The following is a 16560-nucleotide window of genomic DNA, read 5'->3' on the forward strand; positions in this document are numbered from 1 at the left end:
AGACAAATTTACCAACTCTAGTCCACAAGTAGAATGGATATTTACAACGTACACAGACTCATATTGTTGGAAATGGAGCCTATTCATGTGCAGCAGACAGAGAGGACTCATCATTTCTAAGCAATTAGACCAACAAACCAAGCTAATGCCGTGGGTTAACAGACAACCATCCCACTAATTTGCAATTAATACTCTGTTTGTCTGTTGACAAACTCTGTAGTAGGCTCTAGCGCGCAGATGACCCTGACAGAGACCAAGGCACCAAAACAGCCAGGAGATACTGTGGCTCGTCACGTGTTGTTTGTCCCCCCACACCCCCTCCGGAAATCTGTCTGAATCCATTGCAAGTTATAATCAGACGGCGAATCACGGGATCCCGCGCAGCCCACGATGCCGACGCGCGCTGTGCAAGCGCACACCGAGTCCGGCGGTGCTTGGGATTGGGTGGAGGGAGTGGTGGCTGCGGACGGAGTCACAGGATTGGTAGAGTTCAGCGCCAAAGTTGTTGACTCATAGCTGAGCAGCTCCTCTCCATCCTTCTCGGCACGGAGCTGTCCAGGGCCAGTGGTGCTGAAATTCTCGGTCTTCGACGCATCGTCGGAATTATTTTCTACTTTTTACGCTTTGACTGCTCTTAGTCATCCTTTGAAAGTTACAAGTCTCATACTCGTTTGAACGGCACTTGGTTGATATCTGCCCATCATCGCTCTGCCCAAGAGCGCATCGCAACTTCAACTTCTTAACCGAACAAATCGAGGACTCTCCAAAGCGCAACTATGGCTTTCATGGTAAAACACGTGGTGGGAGGACAGCTGAAGAACCTGACAGGAGGACTGACGGAGGAGAAATCCGAAGGGGAGAAATCAGACGCCGCCGCGCAGGGAATGACTCAAGAGGAATTTGAACAATATCAGCAACAGTTAGAGGAGGAAAAGTAAGCCAATGATTGAAGTTTCTGATTGTAAAGTTGTGATGAAAAAAGCCTGTGTGTCGGGGGTGAGGGGGTGGAAACGTGGCATGCTTAAACAGTGTGTTTTTCTGTGTAAATAGCAGAAAGCCCCCAGTGCGCCGCGCGCTTTTTTTACGCACCAGTGCAATAATATGAACACTCCACGCGCAGCTGCTCCTCTCGCCCAGGGAGCTCTCCGTCTCTTTGCTTCGGCAAAAATGTGTAGCGCCGTCTTTAATTTGGGATTCCTGGAATCATTCTTCCACGGAAATGTCTACAGGGATTCGTGCCTGTGGCAAAAAATGTTCCTAATGCTGTGCGTGCGGCTGAATAATGAAGCAGACTGTGTGGTAATTAAAGTGGTGATTATTAGAGGGCAAATAACCAACAATAATACAAATTAGTTTCGGCTTTTAACCGACTCTCATCATCGTCATTATAATCATACAGAAGTAACTATTCAAAATGACAGTGATTTAAAGCCAGGGGACGCCTGCAAAAATATGTCAGATATTGCCTTTGACTTAAATTGTTGTAATTCACTTGATTTTTTCCACTTCATATCATTTCAATCTTTCCCTTATCACCTTCACCTCACCTTCCAAAGTTCATTCTTTACACGTTGTTTTATTATTATATTTATCATGTAATTTAATTTCAGAGTGCACTAGGTGAGAATATAAGGCAACAACAAGGTCATTTGGCAGAGTTCACCCAGGAGACAGCAACTCACTATTGATTAGTGTGATCCTCAGAGCAGAACTCCACGTCATATAATAAGCTACTATAAATAATCCAGGATAAGGATTCAGATCTGATTCAGATCAGAAAAACAAGACAAATAAACCTGATTTTATTGGTTTCTGTCTGCAAGTTTGTTCAGAACCCAAACAGCACTGCATACTCTGTCCTGTTGTTAAAAGGAAATTATCCAAATGTATCGTCCCCATCATCTAACACGTCTATCCAAAGTGTTTCACTGTACCATGGGCAGACATTTTCAAAATGAGTGGGAGGTGAAGTCCTAACTCTAGCAGTATTAACACTCAGCTCAGCCCACTGAGCTCCATAGGAGGCATGACGAGATGCTTAATGCTCTTCCGTCATAATGTGACCTTCTTCGGAGGCGAGTTATTAGTCAGAGGTGCTGAACACGAGCACAGGTCACTGAGAAGCTCGTTCTGCTCAGAATGAAGCAGAATATGGTTTGTGAGGGCAGGTTGGCGATGCTGACGTGTCGCATACACACATTTTATTACCCTCAACGCGAAGACCACAGAGACGACCCCGGTCATCTGATGCCCTTGAGAAAGAAAGGCACAAAGCCCCGGTCATTGGTTGCAAGTGAGCACCACATGGCCCCTTGGTGTTTGGCCTACTCACGTTGATATGAAGTGAACTCAGGCTCACATGGACGCCTCCATGAATGCTGCAACGCCACATAAAACGACCTTCCCCTGACACATTGGGTACAGACACTTTGTGAACCATGCCGCTGGTCTTGGAGTGTCCCTCTGCTTTTAGATGATGCTGCTGATCTAATCCTTTTAGGCATGCAATGCAGCCTCTTTCACTGTAGCTTTGCTTTGATTAAAATCATCCACAATCTTTGTGTTTGTATTGCTTTTTGTTTCTGTAATCATGCTATGCTCAACCTTGGGCTGTACACACAAAATTGTAAAGGATTGTATCTGTTGACTCATAATTTGTAAGAGGCATATCAGCTGATTTAGCAAATGATGGGGGACAATTACGAATTACACTAAAGCCATAAATATTCCAGTGACACTGAATGGCAAAGGCATTGCCAGGAGCCTACAGCCTGCCCTCTGCTGGAGGCCTCATACACTGTATAATGGACTGTTTTTAAGAGTTTTAAGAGACAAATGTAAGCAGGCTAAAAGACATTTGATATGGCCCAACATTCAGTTTCACCAAGATAAGTATTTTTTAAATGTCTCAGTACTTCCTATGTATTTGGTTTAACTACCTGTTTTGCAGAGTAACTCACTCTTTTCAGGTTTTCCTTTACAGACTTAAGGTATTTAACATGAATGAGGCTCATCAGGCAGACCATGCTGTACCGCTTAAGTTAGTAAGTACAGGACAGACTGACAGCATGTGAGTGGTAATGAGTGCAGATCTATTAGTCCACAACCCGAGAAAACTGAAATCCCTCAGAGGAAAGCCGGACTGTCAGGATGCTGCATCTGGGGTTTATAAGCATAAGCAAAACATGTCTTACTTTTCTCCCCATGGCGGCACTGCTGCTGCTCCACCTTCTGTTCGCTGTATGCCCTGTAGTTAGCGTTAGGAGGACACGGGGTAACGCTAGGCTCCAAGGCCTCCATGATCCAGATTCAGCAGAAGCCTTATGTTTATTTTACAGCTGAGATGCAACTTCACTTGACTGTAGAGAAGTACCAGATTTATTTTACGGCATATTTGGTTTGTAATATTTGGTGCGATACCCACTGCAAAAGTAAAGATCTTGGAGTTAACATTTGCATTTTCTATGTCTCATTTAAATAAAAGCGCATATTAAAAATGTGTATATTTATATAGTCACCTCTGGTTGGAACCTAAGCTTCACTTTTTCAATTGTGCCCCCAAAATATTTTTCGTCCTCTCTTGCAGAAAAGAACGAGAAGCTCATTACGCTCAGAAGAAAGCTGAGCGAGCCACAGTTAGAACTCATTTCCGGGAAAAGTACAGACTACCAAAGGTAAATTAACTGAAATATCCAATAATCTAAAGAAAGTAAAGATAATCCTCCCCTTTAAAATCTGTATCGTGAATAGGCAATAGGAATAACAGTACTATGTTAATATTACTTTTAATCAATTGCTGAGCAATGTTCTTTCTTATTGGAATATTTAAGTGTTACTGATTCATTAATTTCATGATGTAAGGTGACCTTGAGCATCATTATTACTTCTTATTATTTGACAGAAGATCACATATTCTTATGCTTTCCAAGCCATGGAAGAGCTTGTCCTTTCTCTTGTTGGTCCTGGTGGACATGGCTATACGTCAGATATATATTATCTTTGTCCATGTGTGTCCACCTCAGAATGAGATGGATGAGACCCAAATCCAGCAGGCAGGGGACGATGTGGTGCTGCCCACAGAGCTTGCCAAGATGATCGCCGAGGACAACGAGGAGGAAGCACACAAGCAGTCGGTGCTGGGCCAGCTGTCCAACATCCAGAATGTGGACATCGACCAACTGAAAGACAAAGCCCAGGCCACACTGGAAGACCTCAAAAAGCAGACGGAGAATTGCAGTCTGATGTGATCTGGCCAACTCCAAGCCCAGGAGATTAGAGTTTTTCTTGTACAAATATTTTCAGAGGCAGAGCTGCTCCGGGGGTAGACATTTTCTCATTGCTGTAGTGGAATGTCAGTTGGCAGAGCCACATATTAACAGTTTTTTCTGGTCGAGCAAAGTTAAACAGAAGCCTTATAGTACGATATCTTGGCCACATCTTACAAACCTACAATACAATTCTAGCCACAATGACAACCAGGTGAAACGGCTTAATTTGTTTGCCTTTTGACTTCCCGATATCTTAAAAGGTCATGAATGCCATGCATATTTTTACATAAATTGCCAATTAGCCAAAAATGTGGCTCCTCTCACTGAGATTTAGCCAATTAAAATATCTCTGCCCTTAGAGCAGTTTCACCTCTGAGAAAGGTTTTTCCAGTGTATTAAATCCTTTACTCCCTATAACCTCCCCAGCTCTCTGTACCTCATGTGACCTGTGATAACACAATATGATTCTGCAGCAGAGGTCGCAGGTGTGTGTGTGTGTGTGCAGGATTTTCTTGCTTCCAAACACACAGCAACTGATTTCAGTGATGAACACATGCACTTTCAATAAGCGCATCAGTGAGATCAGCTGCTTCGTTGGAATGAAAGCACACATAAACGAAGCTGACACTGATTGCTGTGTTATGTTAAATTTGGGGGAGTTGATGTAGGTAAAATAAAATAAAAGCTCGCTCTGTTTATTTTTCATGTACAAATGCGCAACATGGTAGAAATGGGCTGATCTTGGTCAAAAGTAGCTTGCTAATGTTGCTGCATCAGTTTTAAATATTCTCATAGACATATCATTTAGATTTTTCTGTACTTCAGTGTGCCTTGGATGTCCGTACAAGGTTGTCTTCTTTTGAGCTCCGAAATCTAAAAGCTACTTTTTACAAAGACGAGCCTTATTGATTTTTTTTATTTTTATTTTTGGAAGAAGTTTCAATTTTTTTCTTTTCTTCTTTCCTGTTCGATTAAAAACCATTAATAATTACCAAGCAAGCACAGATGATGTCTTGCTGAAAGTCCAGATAGTTTTGCTGCGTGTAATTCCTGTGTTCCCAAATTTAACCTAGCATCAATATCAACTATACTGGAAGTATTTCTGCACATATGCTGCATTTATAGGTTAAAAGAATAAAAGCTGCTCAGTTAGAAGAAATGTAAATGCTTTACAAGTTGTATGCCAAAGCCTGTGTTGATAACACTCTGACCAACATTAAGGAAAAGGCACAAATATGTCCAGATGTGTAACGACAGTGTGTGTGTGTATAAATCCAAATACAGAGTCCGCATTCAAGTATTTATGTTCTGTTAGATGTACAGGTATCTGTTTGCCTATACTGTCAACAGCGAGTCATTCTGTTTCCATCAACTCACCGGGTCTTGCAGTGTTGTCAACCATCAGGTGACCTTTGACCTGTCCTCCATCTCATTGACCCCTCCGTCTCAGTAGTGCTCTTTCGTGCTGGTGGATTTCGTGTTGTTTAGCCAGTGTGATGCGTCAAGTGGTGTCTTTGTAAAACAGAAAAAAAAACTCACCCTATAGCCGGGAGTGCTCATCGTAGTGTTACAGAGCACTCAGTCAGTGTGGGCTTACTGTGGTATTGTTGATTAATAGCCAAGTGTGAAGGTAGGGGTGACATTAGGGAGGATGCTGTTGATGTTATGTTACATTCATATATGCTACATTTTGCCAGTGTTCAGTTTATGTAGCAGTGGTGATGAAGGTGATGTTGGCTTGATCTCACATCTGTCCCCGATCTCATTCCTTTTATGGTTCTACGGCCAAAAACTTTTTTTCCCCGCTTTGTTACTTAATATTTTTCTTTTAAGTTTAAACTGTGGCCAAAAAGATTTTGTTAATTTACTGTATGAGTTTTAATTTCCTCACTGTAGGTGCCACACTACCGCTGAATGAAAACCGAGGCAACATTTTTTCACTACAGTGATTATTGTCATCTGTTAGATACACAATTATATATATATATCTATATATTCAGAATATTTCAATAATACGAAGAAGAAGAAAAGTTGCAATAAGTCCTTTTATAAACAGAGCTACTAGAATATGTCATGTTTCATCATGAGACGATATTCATGGGGGGAAATGAAGCCATAAAGCAAAACTCTTTGCTTTGTATGAGTGTTTGTGACTTGAAATAATAATTCAATAACTCAATAATAATAACAATATACACATATATATGATTTCTGTGGTGTCATTCTGTGGTCCAGATTTTTCAGGAAATGGCTGCCATGACACGCAGTTTTTCTCCTTTGACCTTTTTTTATTTCTTTCATTGTATCTGTCATTCTGTTGGAAAGTATTTCAGTGACTTCTGCGTTTTAACTGCAATAAATTTTTTTAATTATATTCTATTTATTAATTGAATTCATTTCTACTGCGTGTGAGTTTAAATGGCTTCATGGTTTAGTGTGTCATTTGTGCATGTTGTTAAATGTGCAGCAGCTTGAACACCAGGGGGCGATAAAAACACACTCACAATTACAGATTTGTTCACGAGGGAGGCTTCTGGGTGAGCCCCATAGATTGTGACTGACAAGTCAAAGCCGGGCTGTATTAACTAGTATTAGTGTTAAAACTAGTATTAAAAGATGTTAAGAACAGAATGTAATATTTCAAATGAATCTAAAAAACATCCTCATTATCTCTGGCAGCAGTGTGCTGACCGAATGAGTCAAGTAATCCACACATGAAAGAGGAAAGTTTAAAGGAAAAACCCGAACAAATAAGTGGAGAAACACAATGAATCCATTCACATATGCACCAGTTCACAGCATACATACGCACAGTAATAATTTTTAGCTCAGGGATGATTCTCTATGTGAATGCTATGAATGCAGTCATGACTTTGAAATAGGGTCCAAGCACTTAAAGCAGGAGCTTCAATCATAAAAACGACTCAAACAGACACTGTTTCAACAGGAACAGCGACTACTGTCCATTCATCCCTGTAGCAAAGACAGTAAGTATCCGAGGACTCAGAAGCTACTTTTAACAGCTATTTGGAAGGGGGTTACCATAACAGGTAACTCTGCTTATTTGATTTGGATGCCCTTCCTGACCCAGCCCCGATGGGATTTGGGGTCAGGTCCTACCACGATTGAACTAGGGAGCTTTTCCTTGTTAGCAAATGTGTAAACTACCATATTATGGAGTCACTCTTCAAGTGATTGAGAAATGTCACTGTAATCAGACTGTCATCAAGAATAATCCGTTGACAGATTCATGGAGGGAACTCTATATTGTGGTTGAGGGCATACACACATCAGAGAGTTCAAAGGTGCAAAATCCACAAGACAAAGGATGGCAAAGATGGGGAAAAATGTAGAGTCAAATGGGCATACTGCATATTCCAAAGAGTGAGTGAGTGGATGGTGTGCACCTGAGAACCGCTACAGTCATGGAATCTGGTGGCTCTGATATCCTGTGGGGGGCTTTTTAATGGCATGGTTTGCGTTTACTTTGTCCTCTTACAAGGAAGGGTCACTGCAGGTCAATAAATGGGTGCTCTGAGGATTTCAGCAAAAATTACATTTCAGACTGGTGATGTATCCAGTGTGTACCCTGTATGTCATCCTATTACAGATGAGATAGACTCAAGTTCACCTGTGACCCTTGACTCTTGACCCTGAACTGGAAAAGCAGTTAAGAAGATCTAAAAAGGTGGATGTAAGGATGGATGGTCGTTTTTGGTGAGGTATTATTATTATTATTATTATTATTATTATTACATATATAGGCCTACTATTATTTTTGTTCACTTCCTTCATTTTAGAAAGTGCCGTTTTATAAATTTATATACTAAAACTAGTGTAGTTAATCATGTTTACTAATCATGAATACTGTTAAAAGGCATTACCATTCATATCATTAGATTATAAAATAGAATTTAATTATATTGCACTATATAATTGATAATAACCCATAACTCATTTGATTATTCCTATTTACACCTAAAAAATTTCTATGCTATATTATATATTTGTTAATGATTACCAGTTGTTGTTGTTGTCGCCACCGTCGTTGTCGTTGTTGTTGTTGTTGTTGTTGTTGTGTAGGTAAGGTTTCATTAGCTCAGATTGGCGCTGCAGTTGGAAGTGTTGAAATCTTTGAACTTCAAACATATGCCTTCAATCTGGCTTTTGACTGAGTGTTCTTTTCAAGAAGTTACTTTGTTTTTATTACCTCATTGTGTCTAAGTTGTAGGTTTATTTTATTTTTAATGCTTTCATTTTAACTGCTCTCATCACAGCATTTTTCACAGATTAGAGCTGGCTTGTTCCCGTACACTGTGTTTTATTTTATTTATTATTTGTATTGCTCTTAATTTAACTGACATACTTTTACTTTAAAGAATATTTTCTTTATGTTATTTCCATGATGTTTTATCTTTTTAGTTTATTTTGAGTGGCTTTGACTTATTATACTCTGTTAATCATCTGTGAGACACAGTGAACTGCAGTGATTTGCATGAAAAGTGATATGCAAATAAAGTTTTTTAATTGACTGATCTCATATATATGCACTAGCTGTCTTTTTGTGTGTTGATCTGCATGTTTTCTCTAAAATGTCTGCTCTTGTCCAAAACATGATCAACTGGTTTTAGTGTATAAACCCAACAAAACAAAATTATATTTTAGCACTTACTTAAACTCGTTTTAAGTAATAATTGCCAGTTACAGCTTTATAAATTTCATCCAAACATTAATTTAACATTAAAATAAATTAAAGTAAGTTAAACTAAAGTTTAAAAAGCCCCAAATTTACTATTTAAAGTGTTACTTGCAGTTCCAGTGCTGACTCTGTCCCTGTTAAAGACACAGAGCTACAATAATTACCAGAATGTTATCAGTTCTTTTGCATTGCAGATTTCAGGTTGGGCACCCATCTGCTCTGTGTGGTTTGTGCAAAACTGGCACAGCCCCTCTGTGAGGGCAGACCTGAAGCTAGAAAAGTTCGTTTCCATTTCAATGGCAGGAACGCCTGGGCTATTGGTAGTTTTCAAGTGTGGTGTGAAAGGGAATAGCTGTAAAATATATTGATGCTGAACCCCTCTCTATTGATAGGCTGCAGTGCGTGAACAATCTTCAGGCTGGAAAGACACTGGGCCACCACATGGCCAATCTGACACAATTAGGGTGAAACGGGCCAGAAAATACTATTCTCTCCCTTTCTCCTCTATCAATCGAGGCTTAAAAAACTCTGCAGAATGGGGAGACGAGGGAGGGAGACAATTAGCGAGAACCTTTAAGTGAAAATCCTCATCGGCGAGGAAGCCATCACTGAGGTTTCTCCTTGCTCCGGAGAAACAGATTTGTTTTTCTTCGCTGAAATTTGGAGCAGTGAAGTTGCAGATGTGAGCTTCTTGCAAAGGAATGCATTTTGCAAGCTCCCCCTGCCTGCCTCTCCCTTTCACTTATGTTTTGCTACAGGAGGACCACACAGATCCTGGGTTTCATACAAGGAAAATTATAAACAGTTTCATCCAGCCTATCTCGTCATATACTGAGAGGATTTGTGCTCAGAGCTGTGCTGCTGTGGGCCTGGAAATGGGTCCCACGGCTGACTCCTCAGTGACGACCAATCGGTGGCCAGGATTGTAAATGAGAGGAGGGGGGAAAGGCGCGACTTTTTCTTTCTTTTTTTTCGTGGAGGAGGGGTGTTGTGGGGAAATGCTCGGCGGACCGTGAAGCGTAACAGCCAGAAGAAGGACAAAGACGCACATAGCGGGACAAAATGGGACTGAGAGAAATAGCTCTCAACTAAAAAAACAAAACAACAAGTTTGGAATGAATGCGTGGATGGATGTTAAAAGTAGTAGCGCTGGGAAGAATCGAAACTAGCAATGGCAGGAGAGATGAGTTCTAGTGTAATATCTGAGTTGTGTACATTAATTGTAGTTAGAGTTGTAAACTTTAGATAGCCCAATGGCGCGTTTCAGTGGCCACCTCAGATTTGCACCGGTGATGCGGAGACAGACTGCACTTTGGAGTTTGGATTTCTCGTCTTTGAACGGACATGCTTCCCGAATTGACTTTTCCGTTTCTTGCAACTACGCGTGGTGAATCCCCTGCGTCAGATCTTGACTTCTACTGTTGCAAATCTCACCGGGAGGAGCCAAACTCATCCAAGGTGCAAAAGTGAGTGGAGAATTTTTGAAAGAGCTGCGGTGTTAACAGGTTGTTTGTTGCGAAAACTCTCGGATGAAAAGAAAACTTGTATGAACTTCAGTGTGAAAGTTTCTGTGCCTGAGTCGCTCTGATCCTAATGTGCTGGTGGAGAAAGTGCACGTCACCGAACTACAACTCCATCCAAGCATGAAATGTTGGTGCAGCGCCCTGGCACTTCTCCCGTGGGTGCTGGTGGCCTTGGATGCACAGCTAATATGCTGGCAGGCGCTTTTCCGGTGCCACGACGAACCCGAGTGCGAACTTGCATACAATCAATACATGACAGCATGTGAAGGTAACATCAAAGGAACTAGAAAGCAATGCCCCAGCCACTGCATCAGCGCGCTGATAAGGCTGAATCACACCCGCAGTGGGCCAGATCTGGAGACCTGCGACTGCGCTCAAGATCTGGACTGCCTCAACGCCAAGCGGGCCATAGAGCCGTGCCTGCCCCGAAGACACCCGAAGGACGCCGGAGGTATAGGGTGCATGGAGGCCCGGCAGCGCTGCGAGGAAGACAGCAACTGCCACACCTCCCTCACAGCCTACTTGTCATACTGCGGGCAGCTGTTCAATGGCCGGAAGTGCTCCTCCAGGTGTAAAGCCACCATTCAGCAGATGCTGTTCATCCCAAACGGCATGCTTCTGAACCGCTGCATTTGCGATGGAGTGGAGAGGCCTTTTTGTGAAGTGGTCAAGGAGAACATGAGCAAACTTTGCTCCATAGGAGACCACAGCGTTGTTTCAGACCCGACTAAAGGTTATGAAGATCCAAACGAAAACAATTACCCTAAAAATGACAAAGAGGTGGATTTTAGTGAAAACTCCTCTGCTTCTCAGAGCTTATCCAGAGGCGTGTTGCCCTTGTTTCTTCTTACAGCACGGATATTATACTAAGGGGATGGGTATTTTTTACAGTTTTATGAATAAAATGTACTGTACAAAAGCAAAATTATCCCGTATTTAATTTAATAAGGACTTGGTAACTTTCTCAAAGACACTTGAGCAGGCGATGCTTTGCTGGCAGAGGACTTGAATTCAGGTCTGCAGGATGAGAAAAGTTATTTTTTCGTCCCTGGGCCCCTCAGACTTCTCGTGTTAGTTTCATGGTGACAGACAGCACTGTAAGGGTTTGTGTAAAATTTCCACAACCAATTCTCCATGCACATCTCACTCAGGAAGTATTTCCTTTCGATTTGTATACTGTACATGCTCCTTTTAGTTTTCCGAGTTAAAATTCCCCACCAGTTTAAGTTAAAAGAAAGCTTTTGTCAAAAATATCAAGAACATTTTCATGTAGCAGTGAGAGGAAATTAACCAGACCGTATTTTGTTGAAGCGCACGGCCACTTTGTTTGCCCCCAAACAGCTCCTGTTTATTTGGTTTGCTTTCAATGGTACTTGAAGTGTGGCCTTATTAAGACCTTGGACAAACATTGGATCCATCCAGTCTCTATTTGCTCTGCTCTCTATTTCAGGGGCCTTTTCATTGTTGCAACAGCCACACTTCAAATATTTGTAGGAACAGTGAGAGGACAGGCAAGGGTGTGTGATCAAGTACTTAAATTAACTGAAGCGCCTCTCCAGCACTCTGTCTTGTTCCCCTCCCCCATTTGAGATTGTTTTATTGAACTTTTCCTGAGACCACCCTCACCCCCTTCTTCCTCCATTCTACTGCCTACCCCATTTGAGGCCTCTAAGGAGACCCCTATCTTTATTACTGCTTTCACACTGCTGCTACACTCCAGGAACAACTGCCAGCTGCTGGAGTGAACAAGTCAGCGTACAACATTTACAGTTTGTCCACAAGACTGCTCACATCTACAGGTGGTCTGACAGTGCTTTGCTTTCTTTTTCCAAAGCACAATGTTGGATTTAAGCCACATATATGTAACAAACTGTGCAAGTTAAGGATGAGTAAGTCAGGTTTTATGAACAAAACAAACTCTGCTGAACAAAACACCTAAAGTAACACCAAGCAACACTAAAGCAGCAATGCAGTAAATGGTAAACAAAACATCAAGAAGTAGTCTTGATGTTCACTGTGAGCAAACATAGTTATAATTCCTTATATGTTCCTTATTTTATGTCACACAGGTTGGCTTGAAGTTGAAAGTGTTTCTTCATTTTGTCAGGATACATTTGTCAGGATACTTTTAAATTAAACGATTTTACCCAGCTATTTTCTAAATGACACACACACACAGATAAACTCAAGTTAATAATATGAGATTTTTACAACTTTTACATTTTCATGTTGGGGATCCTTTCCTCAGTGATTGTACTTTGAAGTCTTTTGTGTGTTTCGAGGCTAAAAACGTCAGAGCAAAACATCACATTCATATTTGTACTTGCACACATTGCTTTGAACAGCTGCTGCGTGGTTGATTTTACCTGTTTGCAGGTCCAGGGACTGAAACCAGCAGATTTTCAGTCTGACTTCTTACTTCCACGTTATGCTGAAAAAAGGGAAAATTAAAAACAAAGTTTTTTGTTAGTTTTGATCACTTTTTCTGAAGCTGCCAGTTTGTGTCTTTGCCACTTGAAATGCAGTCTTAAACAATGAATGTTAAGTGTTAAATTATGAAGCTATAGTATGAAGAATGTGTATATATTTTACCGTCATATGCAGTAAAACAAGTGTCGCTTAAATGCTTTTAATATAAACAAATGTAGCTCAAAGTTTGTTCACAAAACCTGTTTTTTGGATGTAGTTTTCAATGTTTCCTCTCATTTTTTGGGAACATAGCAGTAAACACTTCAGCACGTCTTCCTTCCTCCAAACTGGAGGATGCGTTTTATAATACATATATGACCTAATGTAGCCCAAGAATAAAAAGGAATAAATAATGTTGAACTTTTAACCAATGTGTGCTTGATTTTTACATCATTTCCCTGTCATATTTTGGTGATCGCACATTACCTCAAAGTCAGTGGAGCATTCATGACTGTATGTGCATATTTAATGATAATACTTTTTAAAAAGTAATGTAGAGGATCCATGCGGTAGTTTTCAACCCATTCATCTTACACACAAAAGATCTGCGGTCCAACACTCAGAGGAAACAAACTCAGTCTCAGGGGCTCACAAGCTAATGTACTTAATGCTAGTCCCAAAGCTGGATAAAAGGGAAAAGGAAGGGCATCCGGCATAAAATCAGTGCCAAATCAAACATGCAGATTCATCCGTTGTGGCAACCCCTTGGGAAATAAGGGAGCATCCAAAAGTGTCTAGATATTTCAGTGGTATATGTGGCATGAGCTAAATCTGCATTAAAGTGGCTATAATGTGTAAACCTTCACATACTAGCACTTATTATATTTTAATCATATTTCTTCACATTAAAGTTTCACTATAAAATAGTTATATGACGTTAGCATTTTGGGTTCCTGGAAACAGTCATTCTCAAGTCAGCTAAGGGACTGAGTGGGTTTGTTTTGTCAGTATTGCTTTCAGTACTGGATCCTGTGTTAATTTTACCTTTTGTTCATTTGAAATGGGCGGTAATGGTCAGGTTGTAAGAGTTAGGAAGTTCTGAAGAGTACTATATTGCATTTCAAACACATGAGTCATAGTTACGTAGATGTAAAGCACAAAACCTTTAAAAGGAAAAAGGTAGAGAAAAGCAGCTAAGCTGATACTGGAAAGATTTAATCATATACCTTCAAACTTTCCCAGTGTCGGTGTGACTTTGCTAATGACCGAAAATATAATGAACTACTTCAGAGCAAGCCACCGTTTGGTGCTTCCTCCACAGTTACTGAGGTATTTGCAAGTCATTAACAAACTGTGAAATGATCATTAGCATTAGCAGTTAGGTGTGAGCTGAGCTGCACACCTGTTCTGCAAATGTTACTTTAGGCATGTCCAAATGGTACAAGCAGTGGGACAAACAAAAAAGGAATAAACTGAGGAGCAAAGTTTTTCCACTATACTTGCGTGACAAAACAGACCTACATTTGTTGAGTAATTATGTTTTGGAAGTTTGTTACTTGAGCTAGCAGGTGGCAAATTTCAGTAACATCTCCAAGCCTGGAGAGAACTTCTATACAGCCTTTACTGATTTTTTCTTTTTTTCTTTTGTAAACCACAGGAATTCTCAAGTAGGTCCAAATGTCTGCTGTCATAAAAACAGCGAGATAGAGAAACAATGCAGCCTACAGCTACAATATAGCACGACTCCGTCTCATGTAGTTAGACTGTCTTTGGTTCAGTCTGTCTTAACCACTGCCATGCATCTTAAAGTCCTCCAAAAAAAACCCACCCTGTCCCCCCAATTCTGGGAGCAAAGTCAAAACAAACATGCACAGAGGAGCCTTGGGGATTGTGCGTGGAGGAGAATGGGGGGGTGGGGTTACAGAGGGAGCAGTGTGCTGGAGCCCATTTTCTAAATTATCTTTATTCAACATTTCTTTAAAACAAACCCCCCTGTTCCCCCAACTCCAAAGTGGGGTGACCCATGGATTTGGGAGGTTCTTATGTCACACGCATACAATGTTCCATTCATGACAGCCATGGAGCCATAGCAACTAGCCGACCTGCTCTCTATGTAGAGGGATGATGGAGTCAAGGTCACCCAGCTCCTTAGGGACCAGAACATACAAACCCCTCTTTATAGGCAACAGTGATACCAGCACTACTCGTGTGTAGCTTTAACAGTACCAAAAGAAAAAGAGAGGGAGGAAGGGAATATGGAGACTGATCGAAGCCACAATGCTGTAGGTCGTGGTTTAGGAGAGGAGGATCGGTGATGTTTTGGAGGAGGGGTGGTGGGATAAGTTTTCCATCTAAGAAGCTCCCATTCTGGGCTGCATTACTGTAAGGTTATTCAGCAGACTTTTTAAGAAGGCAATATAAATTGGCAGTACTCCCAGAAACAACAAAGCAAGCACAAGGGTCAAAATTGCATCCAAAGTTTTCCTGGCAGCAACATGCTCGCACTATGATTAAAGCAAAGAAACTGAGCCAACACCACGGGCACCGACAGCCAATTACAGCCCCCTCCATAGCACAGCCACAAACTCATCACCCAATGGTTCTTCATCCCGTTGCTTCGGGGCCATGCTGTTTCTGCTCTAACCATACGGTCTGGTACTGATTTACACCTGGCATGACCAGGTGATTGTTATTAGCTAAATGAGAGCACAGAAAACAAACATTAATCTGAGTCCTGGTTTTGAAGACCGCTCGTAAACCTATGACAACCACAGCTGCAGTTTTTTAAGATATCAAAATACATCTCTTTTCTGATTTTCACAAAACTTTGTCTTTTGATCTACTGATCCAGTTTTTAAATGGGCAATTTAATATTGGAAATAAGTTGGAAAAAGTGAACGTGACAGAAATAAAAAAAAGAATAATCAAAGAACTGTGGAAATCAAAATATCTTGGCTTTTAGAGTTTAGCATAAATTAAAAACACACACACACAGAATCATGCATTTCCATTAATGGAGCAGTACTGTGTTTCACTGGAAACTGCATGGTAAACACATCTTTCAAACTCCGAACTTTCACTTTGTAAGACAGGCCTTGTTTTCCCCCCAAAGAGGCAAAAATCTTATTTTGGGGGTGAGTGGGACAATCATTTTACTTTTCCAAAAAAGATAACAGTAAGCCAAAGCTTCACAGAATAAAAATGTGGATCTATCATGTTAGGTCTTCAACTGACATAATTTTGTGAAAAAACCTGGACGTAGCATTCTTGGCAAGAGATTATGCAGATGAAATAAATTCCTCACCATTCTCCAGTTTTTGTGACATTTTATTGAATCTGTTATCTCATCTCATGAATCATATTATTAACAAGTATTCTTACTTTTCCCTTCCCTGCCTCCCTGTCTCCACCCCTCGTGGACACGAGCCAGCTGTTTCTACAGAGCGCACTTCCAGATGATGACGGTGGCGAGGAACCAGGAGCGCTGTTCACACGAAGACAAATAAATCTTTGCAAAGATTCTGAAAAATGAGCGTTTGCGACGTGCTGCTGACGAAACTTCAGACTGCACAATTTTTAAAGATTGTGATTTTATTTTGAGACAGAACTGTCATTTGTGATTTGTCATTTAATAAATACATATTAAAATTCACACTGTATA

At 40.9% G+C, this 16560-nt stretch overlaps 2 protein-coding genes across 2 annotated transcripts; both read left to right on the plus strand.

Moving 5' to 3' along the window:
- Positions 1 to 415: 415 nt before the first annotated feature.
- cplx3b (complexin 3b) lies at positions 416 to 6647 on the plus strand. Its single transcript, XM_040011239.1, has 3 exons — positions 416 to 934; positions 3587 to 3674; positions 4023 to 6647. Exons 1-3 carry the CDS (start codon positions 777 to 779, stop codon positions 4245 to 4247), a joined length of 471 nt encoding a protein of 156 aa, XP_039867173.1. The 5' UTR covers positions 416 to 776; the 3' UTR covers positions 4248 to 6647.
- Positions 6648 to 9823: 3176 nt separating this feature from the next.
- LOC120721136 (growth arrest-specific protein 1) lies at positions 9824 to 13326 on the plus strand. Its single transcript, XM_040011238.1, has one exon. The coding sequence runs from the start codon at positions 10611 to 10613 to the stop codon at positions 11358 to 11360; it is 750 nt and encodes a 249-aa protein (XP_039867172.1). The 5' UTR covers positions 9824 to 10610; the 3' UTR covers positions 11361 to 13326.
- Positions 13327 to 16560: the final 3234 nt, after the last annotated feature.

The sequence above is a fragment of the Simochromis diagramma genome, unplaced genomic scaffold, assembly GCF_900408965.1.
Source record: "Simochromis diagramma unplaced genomic scaffold, fSimDia1.1 OVJJ01000603.1, whole genome shotgun sequence".
NCBI classification, from domain to species: domain Eukaryota; kingdom Metazoa; phylum Chordata; class Actinopteri; order Cichliformes; family Cichlidae; genus Simochromis; species Simochromis diagramma.